This window comes from Schistocerca cancellata, chromosome 2 (assembly GCF_023864275.1).
Source record: "Schistocerca cancellata isolate TAMUIC-IGC-003103 chromosome 2, iqSchCanc2.1, whole genome shotgun sequence".
In the NCBI taxonomy this organism is placed as follows: Eukaryota; Metazoa; Arthropoda; class Insecta; order Orthoptera; family Acrididae; genus Schistocerca; species Schistocerca cancellata.
Genome location: NC_064627.1, coordinates 419,106,252 through 419,122,508, shown reverse-complemented (window position 1 = coordinate 419,122,508; position 16,257 = coordinate 419,106,252). Strand labels below are relative to the sequence as shown.

Genomic DNA, 16,257 nt, shown 5'->3' with positions numbered 1-16,257 from the left:
ATTTTTATGGACACAAGCAGAAAACTATATTAGCTACAAACTACGGCTGTGAAGGTCTGAAAAGAAGACAGACAGAGAGACAGGAGGAATAGATATAACAGAAATCTGATTTGCAAGAACTGAAGAAAATTAAAAAAAGCTTTATGTGCAATAGTAACATCATCTTTAACATTTTTGTGATTTGGTATTATCTATATCATTGCAAACTACTTAGGTACATAATTACCTTAAGCATAACTGAATGACAGGCACATAAAATGTATTCCAACTGTTTCACAGCTTGTACTATGATGGATGATGGTTCAGAATTAAGTGTGAAAAAACTATTTGGAAGACTCAAACCAGGAGAAGGAAAATATTGAAGCATTTCCACCATTTGAGATTCTAAATTTTTTTCATTCTGGCACTGAAAATGACAAAAAGAGCATTTTAATAGTATTAATACCAAAAAGCAAACACTGAATCACTAAATAGAGGTCTGAAGACATTTTGTGTAAGAAATTCATAGCTATGAACATAAGCTTTAATAATACATATTCCTGAAAGGCCTTATTTAAATTATTCTACAGAACAGTTATGAGATGATCGAGATGTTTTACAATGCAGACACAGGATAAACTATGAGTACGTATTATGCAAGTGCTACATCTCTCGAAATTGATGCAGACACAAAACCTCTGTGGGCTGCCAAGATAAAGGTGGCATTACCAACATCGGTGCCAACTGTAGCATCCTTCGTTCATCAAGAACGTTTGGTCTTTAACAAGTGTTCACAATTATGTTAGTAGTCATACTATATGATACAAAATACATAAATAATCTTGCATGTAGAATGTCATCTGAGAAAGAGAGCAGTAAGTGTTTCAGAGAAAATGCAAACACATCTAGCATCACAACATTTTTAAAAATTCAACTCCATCTTTAATTTTTCAACTCATTTCACTCTCTGACTTTCTTAGCATATGAACTCTCTCTCTCTGCTTTAGAAGCAGGAAAAATCTCCTATTCATAACCACTCCTGTGATAACATTGGATTGTGTGATATAATGATTAAATATGTCCTTTAGCTAAAAGGAGGAACAATACTTATTCTTTTCATATACATCACCTTCAAGTAAGGTTGTCATATGTCCCGGAAAACCAAGATTGTCCCAGATTTGCAGTCATGTAACTAATATCCCATCTGGCCGAGTAAAAGCCCCAGATTTTTGAGAAGTAATCCCTTTACATAGATATCCAGCAGATAAATTTAAATACTGCCCAATCTCTTCAAACTTTGATTAATTTGAATGTTCATGTCTCAAAAATTATAGATTATATCTAAAAACAAAGATGATTTGACTTACCAAACGAAAGCGCTGGCACGTCGATAGACACACAAACAAACACACAAAATTCTAGCTTTCGCAACCAACGGTTGCCTCGTCAGGGAAAGAGGGAAGGAGAGGGAAAGACAAAAGGATTTGGGTTTTAAGGGAGAGGGTAAGGAGTCATTCCAATCCCGGGAGCGGAAAGACTTACCTTAGGGGGGAAAAAGGACGGGTATACACTCGCACACACACACACATATCCATCCACACATATACAGACACAAGCAGACATATACAGAGGCAAAGAGTTTGGGCATATAGATTATGTTTTACATTATTGATGAAGTAGGTAAACAATCAAATCATTGTCTCTTTTACATACTTCCAGTGTTACAGCTTCCTTTTCAAATGAAATACTACACAAGTCTTGTTCAGTATTCTATGCTTTAAGGAAAACAATCTGATATTCTGATAGGAGACTGATGATACTGAGTGTGAAATGTTTAACATTTATAAGGCCATGACACCAAAATGGAAAACACCATTTAAAGTTGAATACATCATAGAATTTCCTTCAATGGCACGAGGTCGCAGTGAACATGAAACAGAATGTAAATTCGGTAAGTAAGTATCTTTTTGTTTTATTTTTAAATTAGAAATAGAACAAATAATCTGTGAAATAAGAAGTAGGGTTCCCTTTCCATGAAGTCATACATAGTAAGTTTAAAAATGTTTTTCTTTACAGTTGCTATTTTTCATTTGCACGTGGAGGGAAAAGTGACACCAAAGATCATGTAGGTACAGAGAAGCACACGAATGCCATGAGTTCTGCATCCTTCAATAGGCAACTGAAGAACTATATACATAATGTCAAATCAGAAAAAAGAAAAGTAGGCCTAGCTATCACAGAGGCATTGTTTGCTTTTCATTCAGTAAGGTATAATCACTCTTACACCTCCACCATGCTTACAAGCAAATTGTTCCGAACAATGTTCAGTGATTACAGAGAACTACAAAAACATTTCCAGCTCGAAGACAAAAACTGAGGCAGTGTAAGTAATGTAATTTCACCTTCAATACAAGCAGAACTAAAAGAACCTTTTCAATAGTGATTTTGTTAATATCAGTACAGATGCTAGTAATCATAAGTATCACAAGATGTTTCCTGTGATTATTCAATACTTTGGCAAAGATGAAGGTGTTTAGTCAAAACTATTAGATCTGGCTGAGAGTAAGAATGAACATTCTGACAATTTCTAAATGTAGTTCATTCTGACACAGTTTCTAAATTTATTCTTGATTTTATAGAACACAACAATATCAATGAGGAAATATGTGCATAAGGGGAAAATAATACAAATACTAATTTTGGGGATCTGGCTAGAAAAGGTCAAAACAATGCTTTTACAGAATTGTAGCTAGACCAATATTTCATCAACAGTATGTTGTATAGACTTGCTAATACACATTTTTGTGGAAGAGAATTATGGTAAGTCTTCAAGGTATTTGAAATGAAGTACTGATCTGACTAACAATTGTTACATGGGATTGATTAGGTACAGAGATGCAATAACATCTAGTTTGGACTGAACCATGTGCTTTCTAGTTAAGAATAAAGAATGGGATTGTGCACAGACTAACTTAACAACAACAGTTTTCTCAGTAGGAAGAGAGGAGGGTCTAGGCTCTGAACAAAGTTAATCTGAAGATCAGTACTATCTCACCTTGCTTGATTTTCTAGAGTGGACACATTATTCCATTAGAAAATAATGAAAAAGAGAAAGGTTTAGCCGATTTTGACATGAAGGCAACAGCCCATGTGCTATTAACATTAAAGGGTCAAGCTAACTAAGAACTAAAAGTTGGAATAATATTTATTATTCCTTCTTATATGTTATCTTCTTTGTACTTAAGTATTGGGATGAATGAGAAACATTAACAATTTTGAGACAGAAGAGGTGAAGAGTAAGAGCCACCAAATACATGAACAACTGCAAAAAAAAAAAAAAAAAAAAAAAAAAAAAAAAAAAAAAAAAAAAAAAAAAAAAAAAAAAAATAAATAAATAAAAATGTTATTTCCAACTTCCGTCATCTTTTTCACAAATCACTACTACGAAAAACTTTGTCTTTCTCCATTGCACTTGCAAAATTTAACACTTTTTCCCAATTCTTTCCTATCATTGCATTTTTCCTGCAAAAAGAGAACATATATATCACATTTGTACGTTTGCATATACTAATCGATCCATTTTGTCTTGAACAGCTGCTGAGTAAATGTTCCTCTGTCTCAGACAGTGTTCAATAATGAGCACCCAGTTTTTGTCATTCTTCCAGTTACACTTGTTCAATAAAAATTTTCACAATAAAGATTTAAAAGATGAATCACTTCTCAGCTCTTAAACTGTACTGAATGTGGAATGGATTTTCTATTATGAACATTAATCACTACATCCTTCAGCTTCTCCATCATGAGAGTTTATGACAGTAATGTAAACAATATGAGCTACTTTGTAATTTTTGTATTCAGATTTTGTTAATGAGTTTCATGCCAGTCTGTCACATTTTCAGGTTGAGCAATACTTATATTTGTTATACTGCATTATACATGCCACTTGGGGTATGCACTTTCATATCACAGAAATTTAGTTGTATCTTGAGCAGCCTTATAGAAAGCAGAACACTATACAAGATGGTTTCATAAGTAAAGAAAACTTATGTAGTCAATTTTTGGTAGGTTGTTCATAGCTGAATGCCTGATACGTGGGTCATAGCCTGCCTGAGATAGGAAATGTTTATTATTATTACCAGTTTCAGCCTATTATCAGATGGTCTGTTTACCCAGCTGACTACATTGTATCGGAAATGACTAAACTGTACCATAACTGCATCTTGCCTAGGATGAAGAGTTACATCAGGTGTAATGGATGGGGCAAGAAATGGGAGAGAGGGTTGCTGAATGGTGGCTGATTGCTGGGAGAGAGGCAGCAGATGCACAGGATGGGAATGTGTCAGCAGTGAGCTCATTTCAGCCATAGGCAGGGGCAGTTGTCAAGAGTGCACACCAAATACGGAGAAGTGCATTAGAAGGTATAAATAGAACAGGGAAAGACAAAGATAGCTGACAAGAGGGTGTGTGTGCAGCATAAGTAAAGATAAGGTCATTGGACTGGGTGGAGGTGGGTGTGGTACAGAACACTAGTAAAAATTGAGAGTTCAGTAGATCTGCTGTAAGGACAATTGCCATCTATGTAATTGAGAAAAGTTGATGTAGGGTGGACAGATACAGAGAGAGTAGGTTACGAAGCAGCTACTGAAATCAAGTATGTTGCGTCTGATCTTGGCCACAGTTTGGTGGTGCCCATCCATTTAGGTGGACAGCTGGTTTGTGGTCATGTCCATGTACAATGCAGTGCAGAAACTACAGCAGAGCTGGTATATGACATGACTCATTTCACAGATGCCTTGCCTCTGAAAGAATAAGCTTGCAATAAGACTCGGGTAGGATGTGCAGGGTGGATGTATTAGACAGGTCCCGCATCTGGGTATTCCACAGGGATATGACTCATATATTCGAGGGTTGAAACTTTAATAGTGGCAACTACTTATTTACAGCTCGTACACTTCTGCCTCTAAGATGGTCGTCGGTTGTGTTCCAAAAATGAACAGCATAGAGACAGAAATGATGACACTTTCTGCAGGACCTGACCATCATTTTGCAGGACACTGCTAAAGCATGTACAGTGCAAGCTGTTACTGATTTGTTTGACTGATGGGGCTGCTACGTGCTATACCACCTACTGCAATCCCCTGACGTAGCCCTTGTAAGTTCAACTCAATTTCTAAACTGAAGGAAACACTTCACAGCATTCGCTTCAGAACTGCTACAAATTTGCCAGGCAATAGACCGCACCGCTCGAGCTGTCAACACAACTGGCACTGCTAAACGTATCCTACGACTTCCACATCACTGGCACCAGGTTATACACAATGCTGGTGACTACCTTGAAGGTCAGGAAAACTTTGAAACATGTATTTATTTTGTATGAGCTGTAAATAAATAGTTGCCACTATTAAAGTTCCAACCCTCATATTTGGAAAGATCCAGGTGATATTGTTAGATACCAAACAGACTTTGTTCAAACTTAGCTCCGGCCGCTAGCGCCACCTGATGTCACTTGGTTACTCAGTAATCTGGAGGTGCTATGAGCTTGGGCAGCTTCCATGCATGCGTCATTTTGGTCCCTCCTGACTGGTGCCAAAATCTGGAGTCGTGGCTATATAAGTAAAAACCATGCTGACCCCAGTAGTCATCAGTTGTTTTACTCCCAATGACGATGGTGGGGATAGACACTGATAGCTCAAAAATCTTATTCAAATTGATGGGGCTTGAAAACTGAGAAGATTTTATTCAGACTTTGTTCCTGTCAACCAGATATTCAAAAACATCATTGAGATGACAAAAATCTTACCAGAAGCAGACCACAATTTACTCATAACAGATATTAGGATGAGATTCAAACATATTAAAAAAAAGACAACAGATATGGAAATGAGATGCTGGGAAATTGCAGAATGATCATTTTACGAAAGAGTCCAATCACTATGTCAGATAAGGGGAGGTTGGGGGCGGGGGGTGGGAGGGGGGTGGGGGTGGGGGGTAAATGAGAAGTCACTGAAAAGTTGAATACAATTAGAAATACAAAGATGGATAGATCAGAGATAGAAACTGGAGAAGCGAAAAGAAAAAGAAATAAGAAAGAGTGGATGACAGGTAGTATACTGTACAAAATGGATGAGTGGAGGAAATGGAAAAACGGCAATTTGAAAGAAGGTAGAAGACAGTACAGAAAACTTAACAATGAACTAAGAAAATTAACTGACCAGGCTAGAGAGGACTGGATGAGGAAACAATGTGAGTAAATAAAGAATTAGAAAAAATGAAAATGGGAGAAAATGTACACAACAGTGAATCCTTAACAAGAAGGGAAGTAAGGAAGATAAGCAAACAAGAAATGTTAGAAAAAAATGGGAAGAATGCAAAATGTAGAGACATTTGGATGGATTGTATGGAAGAGTGCACAGAACATAACACCAGTTAATGATGCCAGTAGATTTACGATACGGATAGAGCTGCAGTATATAAAGTACTCCATTCTGTATTAACAGTTTACATCCAGAGGAAGTACATTACAGAATGGCCAAAAGTTTGTTTATTTTAGTATTTGAAGTATTTTATATTATGATGTGACATTTTTTAATGAAACTCACACAGATCATGAAATTTACAAACTCATATCACTCCTTTGCAGTGATTAAACTTTCTACAACACTGCCTAAAAAAACAACTGTCTTCTTCTAAGTCCTGTTCTTGTACCATGAAAGGACATACACGAAGTGACGTGATTTATATGATCAAAATGCAATTTCTCTTTACACGTCCATCTGTAAATAGAATAAAAAGTCTTGAAATTGATAATGGCATGATATAAAAAACTAAAATCTGCTTCAATTCCACCAGTATGTCATCTCCTACCTTCCAAATGTCACAGAAGCTCTCCTGCAAATCTTGCAGAACTAGCACTCCTGGAAGGAAGGATATGGGGAGACATAGCTTTGCCACAGCCTGGGGGATGTTTCCAGAAAGAAATTTTCACCCTGCAGAAGGGTGTGTGCTGATATGAAACTTCCTGATGGATTAAAACTGTGTGCTGTGCTGCAACTCGAACTCGGGAGCTTTGCTTTAGTGGGCAAGTGCTCTAACAACTGAGCTACCCAAGCAAGAGTCACAACCTGTCCTCACAGCACGTGCCCACGAAAGGCAAAGGTCTGGAGTTTGAGTTGTGGTCCTGTACACAGTTTTAATCTGCCACGAAGTTTCACAACAGCGCACACTCTGCTGCAGAGTGAAAATTTCATTCTGGAAACATCCCCCAGGCTGTGGCAAAGCCATGTCTCCTCCATATCCTTCTTTCCAGCAGTGCTAGTTCTGCAATGTTTGCAGGAGAGTTTCTGTGAAGTTTGGAAGGTAGGAGACGAGGTACTGGAGGAATTGAAGCTGTGAGGACAAGTCGTGAGTCATGCTTGGGTACCTCAGTCATTAGAGCACATGCCCGTGAAAGGCAAAGGTCCTGAGTTCGAGTTGTGGTCCGGCACACAGTTTTAAAAAATGGTTCAAATGGCTCTAAGCACTATGGGACTTAATATCTGAGGTCATCAGTCCCCTAGACTTAGAACTACCTAAGCCAAACTAACCTAAGGACATCACACACATCCATGCCTGAGGCAGGATTCGAACCTGCGAGCATAGTAGCAGCGTGGTTCCAGACTGAAGCGCCTAGAACTGCTCTGTCACAGCGGCCACTCACAGTTTTAATCTGCCAGGAAGTTTTGTCACATAAATTTCTCCCATTCTCTCCCTAGATTATGCCACTCAGCCAATCTATAGATGCAGTTGGATATTATGTTACTCTCGGATCCATCTTATTGCATCATGGACCGTATCTCTGTAGAAGATAGACATGAAAGAGCTTACCCATACTTTCACCCAATGCTCCCTGCTCCACTCATAACACTAGTATTTACTACATTGCATGTGAAAGCAACCAATTCATGTGCCAATTTCATGGCGACAACCACAGGTACAATGAGCAACCAACCAACATTCTGCATGAATGGACACGGCCAAACTACAGCCAAGAGCCAACTTTATGACCTAGTTGTGGACAACGTAGCACAGCATAATGAGGTTGGCTTTAATGGCTGGTTAACACTCGGCGCCTGTTGAATCCAATTTCCCTACACAAGCCACTCTGTACTGTGCTGCTGGGAACTGTCCTGACACATACACCATTCTCACAATCCCAATGGTATCAATTTCCACTAGCCCTTGTCCTCCAACAACTTTCCTTCAAGCTGTTCCCAAACCATTCCATCCTCCTGCTACCAAACCACTCTCACACTCACTCTTTTACTTTTCTCCTTCACCTTAACTCACACATTTCTTCTAGCTTTTTCTCTTTCTCCCATTTCTTACTGGCTATCTTTTACTTATGTTAAGTTCTTCAACTTTATCCTTGCAGCCACTTCTATTTTGCCCCATGCATTCCTGTGTAGATAGCAGCCACCTCCCAACAATGAGCCTTACTGTTCCACATTGAAAAAAATTATTCTAAGCTCCTTACCATATCCTTCCATTTATTTTCTGTTTAGTTGTGTGCACAGTCCTCCAGCAGTTCAGAAATGACAACATGTCCCACTTGGCTGTTATTTAATATATTTATTTAAGCAAATACGTTGCCATTTCTGAAATACTCTAAGACTGTGGACACAACTAAATGAAAAATGTTCTTTCCTCTCCCCAATTATATCTCTTCCACATCCCCATTACCTCCCTCCCTCTACATCATGACTTGCTCAGTCATGCTACAGAGCAGAGTGTGTGTGTGTGTGTGTGTGAAAGAGAGAGAGAGAGAGAGAGAGAGAGAGAGAGAGAGAGAGAGAGAGAGAGATCATTATCCATCATGACAATATGGAGGCCTCATCCATATTCTTCAACATTATAACACCAATGTCTCTAAGTTATAGGTTTCATAATACAAAATTTAATATTGCATACAGACCTTATTTTTGAGCTCCTCTTCAGAACAGAACTGTTCTTGGAGAAAATGTTTTAGTTTCAATAATACATCTGCAAGAGCATCTCTGAATTTTCCACAGAGCAAATCAAGCTTTTCTTGTTCTAAAAAGTGCCATGTTAATGTGTCAGTGAACCTGACCAATTTAAGTGCATCATCAGACACAGAAACTTGTGATAAGACCTGAAAATAAAATACAGAAATACATCATTTTTATTATAATTTGATGACTTAACATCATTAAGAGGGTATTATAAAGCATGCTTTTTTTTATATTTTTTCTTTATTTTGCATGTTCCACGCAGTTATGGTGTCTATCTTATCTTAAATCCTTCAGTTGTTATAAGTACAGTAACACTATTACTTTGTTAGTCTCTGAACAAAACACTATCTTTGTTCTAACACAATGCTGTGCTTAAATTGATTTATCAATAAATAATATGCTTCCATATCTAAAGATGTATTACAAACTTATGGACAGTGTATTAGAAGACAGGCAAACACTGTGAAAGTTGTGATCTGAAGGATATTTATAAGTAGACGTCTACGTTACTACAATCAGGTTTAAAAAATGCTTGTCAAAACTGAGTGCGTTCCTTAATGAAAGGTAATATTACAGGAAAAGTGTAAATATGGCTACCATCTTTCCTTTTGACTTAAAGATACTTTCTTTTGAAAAATTCTAGGTTTTTGTCCTTCATTAACAACTATAACAAGTTTACTAAATGATAGGAGGCAAATGATGATTGATATCGATTATTTCTATTCGAAAACAAAGAACCACAAAAAGCTCACAAAACAGCACTAAAAATATGGTGCAAATATGGGCCCACTCTGAAAAGGTCACAAATATCTTTTACTAAAACTGGATAAAACAACACAAAATGGTAGACAAGTATACCAGAGCAACTTGCATATTTAAGCACTTTGAATGAACATCAAATCAAAAATTATTTACAAAAATAGCAAAGATAATGTTTCTTTCAGTCCCATTGGAGTCTAACTGTGCCCACATTTGGCACATAACATATCTAACCTGCACTTCTTCCAGAGAGTCTCAAGAGAACTTTTCATCACAAAATATGCAGGTTGCACCACTGAGGCTGGTGTATCCCTATCACTGACATAAAGGCCATTATTTCTGTCCACAAGGGTGTGTCTTGCAGGGATTTAAGGAATAATTGGATCATTTTGTGGGTTGAATTAATTTTCTTTTCCTGAAGGTCTTTATTCTTTCTAGCCAAGCCCCCTGGCCAGCAATGAGCAAAATGTGCGTAGAGAGATGAAGACCAAGTCACAGGGTGAGCCCACACAGTACTTTCAAAGGAAAGAGAAGGCCCTTTTGAGAAAGATTAAGTGTGAAGCAAAAAAATATGTATGTAGGTAAGTAGGTGAGGGTGAGTACGGACAGAAGTAATTAACTGTTGAAACGTAACAGAAGCAGGCAGCAAGGACTGCTGGACAGATGCAAAAAGAGCACAAGCAAAATGGAACAAGGCTAATAATATGAGCCTGAGAGGAATGGATATGCCGAACAAAAATAAAGGTGAACAGAATGAGGGATACCCATAGCACAGGTTAGCGACCCAATGGCTGGCAACGAAAATCAGAGCTGCTGATGCACATGAGCAGGCAGCAGGCAGCAGGCATGGCACCCAAGGGCACATAACATTAGACACTTGAGCAGAGAACAGTATAAGATGATTATTCGGAAAAGTATATCCAGAAACACAAGACAGTTGTGTACAGAACAGCAGAAAAAAACATGTGAAATTGAAAAAGCTGCAGTACTAAAGCAGTTTCATGATTCTCCCACTGGAAGTCACCAGAATGTAGGAAGAACCTACGAGGCAGTAAAAAAGTACCGAGTATGGAACAGTATGAAGAAAAATATAGAAGAATATTACCGGAAATGTGAGAGTTGTCAAAGGAATAAACTCACAAGGAATTGCATTTAAAGATGGATTTAGAGATCACAAAGACACCTCAACACATTTTCGAGGTGTGACATTGATGTCGTAGGTCCATTAAACCAGGCGGAGAGAGGAGACAAGCATACCCTTACGTTTCAGGATACACTAATCAAGTTTATGGTAGCTGAGACTATAGAACAGCAAGATGCAGAGCAATAGTGGGTGTGCTATTTTTTAAAAAATTATACTGAGATACGGAATATCATCAGTATTGTTGAGTGACGTGGGAAACAATTCCATGAACAAAACCACAAGAAGTATATGTAAAGTGTTGCATATTGAGATGATAGGGACTACTAGCTACCATTCTCAAACAAATGGAGCATTAGAGAGGGCACTTTGAACATTAACAGAGTTGCTGTGACACTAGGTAAATAGAGTGCAAACAGATTGGGACAGTTGGGTTCCATTTGTGGTTTTTGTGTGTGATACGACACTGCACAGTGCAACAGGATATACAGCACATGAATTGTTCTCTGGAGGAGAATTTAACATTCCAGGGACACTACAGAAATATCCAGCTAGACTGAAGCATAATTTAGATGTCTATATGCTAGAGCTAAAGTGACGTATGCAAAAAATGCACCAATGTATGAGAGAACAGAAAGCGCAATGTAAAGTAAGGAATAAGGAACACTATGATAGAACCCAGAACAGTTCTGTTGTGGGGATAAGGTTCTGCTGTGTGATGAGAGAGAACAGTGAGGTATGTTGTGTATGTCAGATACATACTGGTGAGGTCCATACACACTACAGTAGAATGAACAAAGGGACCTAAGGTAGTAAACTATCTGAAACAAAATAAGTATCTTACGGTTCATGCCAAAAGACTGAAGGAATTTTACTAATTCCAGATGTTGGTGTGTTACTGCATCATCGGTATTCTTCTTCTGATCATTGAGGTGGAGCACACAAGACAAGAACTGTACACATACAGATAGCAGAGTTCGAGTTGTCACCTACCTAGACTGCATTACAACATGGACAAAGTAAAAATTTACAGAATACTTTGGAGAACTGTGAGTTATTTTTATTTGATGAAACTGAAAGAGAAATTTGAACATACTGACATTCTCATGTGGTGAGCAACTGTATACTCTAAAGAGAGGTTGGCATTACTGAATATGAGCGAAGCAGAGAGTAAAAGAATGGTACTTGCATTAAAGTGGCATGTGGGAAAAATTGAAAAGGTACAGGGTATAATTGGACAATCAGCATGGCATTTAGCTTGTCTAGAGGTATGAGGGATCTTAAACTTAGTTCTCAAAGTCAGTAACATTCTGTTCGGAACACTAGATGAAGATGATGCCATGTACTTCAAGATGATGATAGATGCCTTAGAAGGGGAACAGAAGTGGCTTCTCAGACTTTCAAAGGTGAAAGTGACCATACTTAAAGCAACCTTGATGAGTTTTAATCAAACAGCAAGCTCCAGAGTGAAAAATGAAGAGATTGTCATGCATGGAATGAAATAATTGAGCTGGCATAATTAGAATATGAGAAGAGTACTGGAAAAAGGTTGCAGAAGCAGTAATTTTAATCACTGTTAATGAACAGCTAGAACAACTTAAGTGCATTTTCAATGAGTTGGAGTGGAATACGATATATTAATACCAGCAAATCTCAATGTTCGGAAAGGCATTCTGGAGCCACATCTACAGAAACCAGTTCAGATTGTAAAGAATGTAGAACTGATAAAGGACGACATCAAGGAGAAGCAGTTCTCTGTCAACCTTACAGCACACAGTGGTTATCAATTGGTTGATATTACTGATCTGGATGTTTCCAATGCTGGCAACATTTTCAGTTAAGTTTTGAAGACCCTGTTAGTAGAGGATGATCTGTACAAAATATTACCATTGCTGTCTCAGACGTGGGAGGAACGAGGCATTTATTTATGAATATTGCTCCCAACAAGGAGTTACTGCTAACTGTGACATGGCAGTATTTGAAGCTAAGTAGCAAGCAGCTGCAATGTAGAAGAGTACATTAGAGCCTCAGAATACGCAAGCAAGTATTTATACTCTACTTCTTGTATGATCATGAGAGATGTGAGGTGAAGATGCTGCAACCACTGCTAGAAGTTCCGATGGACTGTGTGCAGAAGTTAACAATGCTGAACTAAAGTCTGTGGACAGCATTATGAATGGCTCTTTGTTGCTTTGGTGGATGGGGGCATTATCACCATCTGTCATGAAGGCAGACCAGCCAATATTGTTCTTTGAGGCACATGAAATTAAAATTTTTAGGTAAATGTCAAGAATATATGGCTGAGTATATAATATGAATAAATGTCACCAGCATTCACATTGTGCCAGATTTGAGCACTGAAATAGATTGCTCCATAGTAAGTAATGAGAGGAAACATATAAGTGAACTTAAACTGGATTTGCCAATACAGCCAGCAGATCGGCAGTTAGATGACCTAAGACCTGCAAGACATGAGCTGAATGAACTGCAAAGTGAGACTGAATAATGGAAGAAAAGTGCCTTCAGCAACTTCTCGTTAAGTAATTTCTCTTTCTGGTGTTTCACAGGCTCTGGTGTAGTAATTGTACATACTAACTATATATTTTCCATGCAAATACTGTAAACGTTGCTGAGACTGTATTAAATTTATGTTCAAAACAATGGGCAAAGTTTGTTGGGGAAGAATGTATGCTAAAAACACAATTGTAAATCAGTGCCCAGATAGGGATATACTCAGATATTTTATTAGGAGGACATCTTGAGACAGTGAAAAAATAATTTTTGACAGATCTTTAGTGCCTGATAAGACACGTGCAAAATGATGTTAGATATTGGAGAGATGAAGACAGAACACTCTAAGTGTCACAGCAAAAATGGACAAATGCTGAAGATCAGAACTGTAACAACTATTGTAAAGTGTTTTCTCTTTCAGGTATTAAAATTGTAGATATGTTATGAAACATAAATCAATGTATGGAGTGTGAAGTTGATTGTAAAATAAAATGTATACTACGAGGTGCATTCAAGTTCTAAGGCCTCCGATTTTTTTTCTCCGGACTGGAAAGAGATAGAAACATGCGCATTGTTTTAAAATGAGGCCGCGTTCATTGTCAATACGTCCCAGAGATGGCAGCACTGTATGGAAGATGGAATTTTACTGCCAGCGGCGAGAATGAGAACTGTTTTAAATACTTAAAATGGCGACATTTTCCTTATTTGAACAGCATGCAATCATTCGTTTTCTGAATTTGCGTGGTGTGAAACCAATTGAAATTCATCGACAGTTGAAGGAGACATGTGGTGATGGAGTTATGGATGTGTCGAAAGTGCGTTCGTGGGTGCGACAGTTTAATGAAGGCAGAACATCGTGTGACAACAAACCGAAACAACCTCGGGCTCGCACAAGCCGGTCTGACGACATGATCGAGAAAGTGGAGAGAATTGTTTTGGGGGATCGCCGAATGACTGTTGAACAGATCGCCTCCAGAGTTGGCATTTCTGTGCACACAATCCTGCATGACGACCTGAAAATGCGAAAAGTGTCATTCAGGTGGGTGCCACGAATGCTGACGGATGACCACATGGCTGCCCGTGTGACATGTTGCCAAGCAATGTTGACGCGCAACGACAGCATGAATGGGACTTTCTTTTCGTCGGTTGTGACAATGGATGAGACGTGGATGCCATTTTTCAATCCAGAAACAAAGCGCTAGTCAGCTCAATGGAAGCACACAGATTCACCGCCACCAAAAAAATTTCGGGTAACCGCCAGTGCTGAAAAAATGATGGTGTCCATGTTCTGGGACAGCGAGGGCGTAATCCTTACCCATTGCGTTCCAAAGGGCACTACGGTAACAGGTGCATCCTACGAAAATGTTTTGAAGAACAAATTCCTTCCTGCACTGCAACAAAATCATCCGGGAAGGGCTGGGCATGTGCTGTTTCACCAAGACAATGCACCCGCACATCGAGCTAACGTTACGCAACACTTTCTTCGTGATAACAACTTTGAAGTGATTCCTCATGCTCCCTACTCACCTGACCTGGCTCCTAGTGACTTTTGGCTTTTTCCAACAATGAAAGACACTCTCCGTGGCCGCACATTCACCAGTCGTGCTGCTATTGCCTCAGCGATTTTCCAGTTGTCAAAACAGACTCCTAAAGAAGCCTTCGCCGCTGCCATGGAATCATGGCGTCAGCGTTGTGAAAAATGTGTACGTCTGTAGGGCGATTACGTCGAGAAGTAACGCCAGTTTCATCGATTTCGGATGTGTAGTTAATTAGAAAAGAAATCAGAGGCCTTAGAACTTGAATGCACCTCGTAGACCCGTCAGAAAACAGAATCCTAATGATGATATAGAAATGTTTCATATTGTAAAGTAAAATGTATCGCTATATTAGGTATCAGAATTTTAACAATGATATGAAATGTAAGAATATAAATATGTTTCTTTTCCAGGAAAAAGATTTGTTTATTTTGTATTTCTTTTGATGAGCATTGTAAAGCGTTTATGTATGTCTTTTGGGCATTATTTTAAAGCAAAAGTCTACTTTTCCAATTAACTTAAAAAGGCCTGTGAAAAACTTGTTTAAAAATTTGTAGGCACCTACACATCTTCTCCCCAAGGATAGGTGTTGCACATTACAAAAATGCAACATTTGAAAGGCAAAGAAGAGAAGCTAGAACAGACAAGTTTGCTAGAAAGTATGAAGAAACTGCCACTACAAGGGCACAGTTGGGTATGACAGTATGTCGACATGGAGCTCATGTGAAATAGCAACAAGGCACAGCAAGGTGTTAGCAATGACCACGTATAGCCACACATGTGGCCTTATGAGGGAGTGGCTAGAAATGCCAATGTGGAACGGGCAATGTGGCCTGTGGCACTGCATAAAGACAGAAGCAACAGTGCCCAAGAGAGAATTCAGTTTAGGCAGGCATCCGAGAGGGGGACTTTCGTAGGCTCACATTCATACTTTGCCACATATCTCCATCCAAAGGAACTTACAGCCAAAAATAGTGTACTTTCATTCGAATCATCATTCACCTTTTGCCGAGATGAGCATTATAGATTGTTGTTGTTATTCAGGTCTTGCCTTTGGTTTGCGTATTTCCTGACTGAGTGCCGTAATTCCTTCAACACATTCAGTTAGCTAACTGGATCAATCTTCCTCAGCCTCCTGTACCATGAAGTGTCTAGGCTGCTCAGTGGATGTGACAACACATTATCAATGTGTATCATGTGGTGTATTTTTTCCTCTTCTCCTTCTGATGTATATTTTGTGGGGTTTGTGGTGGATCTTATACCAGCACTAGCGGGAAGTCGTGCCCCGTGCCAATATAACTGGGCACTATTTTGCCAACCCTAA

At 38.6% G+C, this 16,257-nt stretch overlaps 1 protein-coding gene across 1 annotated transcript in view; it reads right to left on the bottom strand.

Annotated features, from left to right (window-relative positions):
- Positions 1–16,257, bottom strand: part of LOC126154495 (A-kinase anchor protein 9-like) — a 510,657-nt gene that overhangs the window by 354,295 nt on the left and 140,105 nt on the right. The window contains exons 12-13 of the mRNA XM_049916148.1: positions 8,930–9,127; positions 227–406 (exon numbers count right to left, since the gene is read on the bottom strand). Of these exons, the coding sequence (XP_049772105.1) occupies positions 227–406; positions 8,930–9,127 (378 nt within the window). The remainder of the gene's footprint in view (positions 1–226; positions 407–8,929; positions 9,128–16,257) is intronic.